The 3,302-nt window shown below is 55.6% G+C and overlaps 1 protein-coding gene across 1 annotated transcript in view; it reads right to left on the bottom strand.

Annotated features, from left to right (window-relative positions):
• ZNF236 (zinc finger protein 236) overlaps positions 1 to 3,302 on the bottom strand; it is a 95,827-nt gene that overhangs the window by 76,265 nt on the left and 16,260 nt on the right. Inside the window, exons 7-8 of the mRNA XM_042782521.1 lie at positions 1,941 to 2,144; positions 764 to 992 (exon numbers count right to left, since the gene is read on the bottom strand). Of these exons, the coding sequence (XP_042638455.1) occupies positions 764 to 992; positions 1,941 to 2,144 (433 nt within the window). The remainder of the gene's footprint in view (positions 1 to 763; positions 993 to 1,940; positions 2,145 to 3,302) is intronic.

The following is a 3,302-nucleotide window of genomic DNA, read 5'->3' as shown; positions in this document are numbered from 1 at the left end:
AAAGGAGGCCTTCCAGGCTCACAAGAGGCCACGGGAAACATGAGCTCAGAGAACACAGGATGTGTCAGTATGTTTATAAGACAGAAGCAAATCTGCTCTCCTGGGACCCTAGTTATGTCAGAAAAAGACTGGGAGGGAAGATGGCATGCAGCTGGGACAAATTATGGAGGGTCAGTTCACACTCAGGGTGGAGAAGACAGTTAAAGCACTCAGCTGCAAACCAACAGGTTGGTGGTTTGAACCCTCCCAGCAGCCCCACAGAACAAAGGCCGCTGATCTGCCTCCATAAAGGTTACAGCCAAAAACACTCCACGGAGCAGGTCTGGTCTGTTACACAGGGTCGCAAGGAGTCGGAATCAATGCAACAGCGATGGGTTTGTCCTCTTCTGGTGGGTGAAGGGTTCAAAGACAGGGATGGGTGGGTAAGCAGTGGGAACCCAAGCAGGGGCACATTCAGGGCAGTGAGAGAAGGCAGCGGTCAGGGGGCTGTAAGTACACCTGGGCCTCCATGAGGGCTGTCAGGGAGCACTGCAGACACGGTGAGGGACCCTGGGAAGGGAGCGTGGGGAAGACTCGGGTTCCAGGCCTGCTCCCTCACCTGGGAGAGAGAGGAGATGGGGGCTTAACACACTATAGGACTGTCAGACTTCTCATTTTCAAGACCAAACAAAGAGCTATTCTCAAAGCGGACGCCCAAGCCTCTTGTGGAGACAAGCACCGTGTGCATCCCACAGGCCTAAACGTGGCAGTGCATCTGAATTACCGGGTAAGAAAGGTGACTTCTTCTTCACAACCTTCCTCTCCTTTTTGTCCAGCTTTTCTGGGCTCTCCTGGCCCTTCTCTTGCTCGGTGTCCGTAGGCTCCGCCTGCTCGCCAGACACACTGGTGACGTCAGGACTCTGGATCTGGGTTGTGGACGTCTTGGTGTGGCTGGAGTCGTTCGCGTGAGCTGCAACTGGAATTGAAGACAGCCCACTGTTTTCTAAGGCTTGCTGAGACAGAACAAAACGGAGAGGTTAGAAGGTGTGGCGGCCCACACACGCCTGCCAAAGGGGAGCAGAGATGGGGCCAAGCCTCAGCTGAGGCTCACGGTGTGCTCAGCAGGAGCACCGAGACCACACTTCCCAGTGGAGACCGGCACTGACACTAACAGCCCTTTCCCCAGCCAACACCTGCCTCCGAATGGCAAGACTCGCATCTCCATTTCAAGGGGAATTAAAATGAGGTCACCTGATTTCAGAAATCTCATCACAGACAGTGTAGTAGTGGTTAAGCCACTTGGGGATCACTGTTTGAGGACATAGATGACACTGGGTTTTTTTCACCGTTAAGATATGGGTAGTGTCCTGAAGTTCTGATGTCCCTTAGACCCTGGGCCAACTTCCCACCACAAATGTGTAGGAGGTTGGATTTTTAAACAACAAAAGGAGAACAAGTGAAGGTTCTCTGTTTCCACTGAGGAGTGTGTGTGAGCAGAAAACCAGGCACCGTCTAACCCTGCCCTCCTCCTCGTCACCGTGTCTGCACGAAATTCACTTACTGAAAGAGAGAATCTCTCTCTCTCTGTCTGTCCCCCCACTCGGAACCATGAGAATGTGTGACTGTCTCAGCAGAGTCCCACCTGGACACCAGGAGAGAACAAAGTGCTTCTCGTCCTTCATCACCAGGGACAAACTTGTAAAAGGCTTTTCTTTTCAGATTCCCTTAGAGGAAGAAACGGGGGCTTGACAACATTCCTCATGTACAGACTGAGAATCTGTTAGAATGCTACACTGTCCACACATCATCAAACGAGCAGACTTGGTCTTGTGGATTTCTGTTCAACTCGGACATGTTTTGGGGTTAAGTCCCTGTGTGTGATGTGTCGGCACTGAGGGTGGGACACTGACAGCATGTGGGACCCTCGGGTCAAAGGGGCATCGCCGCAGGGCGGGCTTCACCTGCAGGATGTCCTGGTTGATGCCCACCGTGATGCTCAGCTGCTGGCTAGGCTGGGGCGACGGGCTGGCATCGCCGGTGCCTGGCTCTGACAACTCGAGGAGCTGCTGGATCACGTCGGTGACACCCTGCGAGCCCTGCTGGCTGGACGAGGATGTGACCTGGGCTTCCGTCTGCTGAAGAGGCAAAGTCTGAAAGAGTGTGGCCTGAAACACAGCAAGACTGTCACTGAAGAAATGAAAGATCACACTGTTACAACTTCCATCTTTCATTTAAAACAAAAAGCAGCAGCACAGTGGTACCCCCTCGTGAACACTCAGATCTCCCAGCACCCCAAACACAAATATTTAGGGCCACCTCGACTGCCTTGTTGGGCACGGGACTGACTGTTAGAAGAGCAGCTCAAACAACTCCTCTGTAGCAGTTTTTAAAAGCTGGCTTGTTTTTTTAACTGTTTTGTGTTTGGGTGACAGTTTACAGAGCAGACTGGTTTTCCATCAACAAGTCATACACATTTTCTTTTCTGACACTGCCTGCCATCCCCACCATGTAACAGCACTCCTCCCACTTCCCCCTGTGGTGCCGGTCCCCTCCCCTCCCTCTCCTGCCTGAAGGAGCTCTCTCCCTGGGCACACGCTGCCCTTCGGTGCTCTGTGGCTGACCATTCTAAGGAGACCTGTCCCCCGGTGTCACCGCACAGACCTGTCCCCCGGTGTCACCGCACAGACCTGTCCCCTGGTGTCACCGCACAGACCTGTCCCCTGGTGTCACCGCGCACCGCACAGACCTGTCCCCTGGTGTCACCGCACAGACCTGTCCCCTGGTGTCACCACACAGACCTGTCCCCCAGTGTCACCGCACAGACCTGTCCCCTGGTGTCACCGCGCACCACATAGACCTGTCCCCTGGTGTCACCGCACAGACCTGTCCCCCAGTGTCACCGCTCACCACATAGACCTGTCCCCTGGTGTCACCGCACAGACCTGTCCCCCGGTGTCACCGCACAGACCTGTCCCCTGGTGTCACCACACAGACCTGTCCCCTGGTGTCACCGCTCACCACATAGACCTGTCCCCTGGTGTCACCGCACAGACCTGTCCCCCGGTGTCACCGCGCACCACACAGACCTGTCCCCCAGTGTCACCGCACAGACCTGTCCCCCAGTGTCACCGCACAGACCTGTCCCCCAGTGTCACCGCTCACCACATAGACCTGTCCCCCGGTGTCACCGCACAGACCTGTCCCCCGGTGTCACCGCACAGACCTGTCCCCTGGTGTCACCGCGCACCGCACAGACCTGTCCCCTGGTGTCACCGCTCACCACACAGACCTGTCCCCTGGTGTCACCGCACAGACCTGTCCCC

The sequence above is a fragment of the Orycteropus afer genome, unplaced genomic scaffold, assembly GCF_000298275.1.
Source record: "Orycteropus afer afer isolate SDZICR_OR568_19922 unplaced genomic scaffold, OryAfe1.0 scaffold00356, whole genome shotgun sequence".
Classification (NCBI taxonomy): Eukaryota; Metazoa; Chordata; class Mammalia; order Tubulidentata; family Orycteropodidae; genus Orycteropus; species Orycteropus afer.
This window is presented reverse-complemented; position numbering and strand designations above follow the sequence as displayed.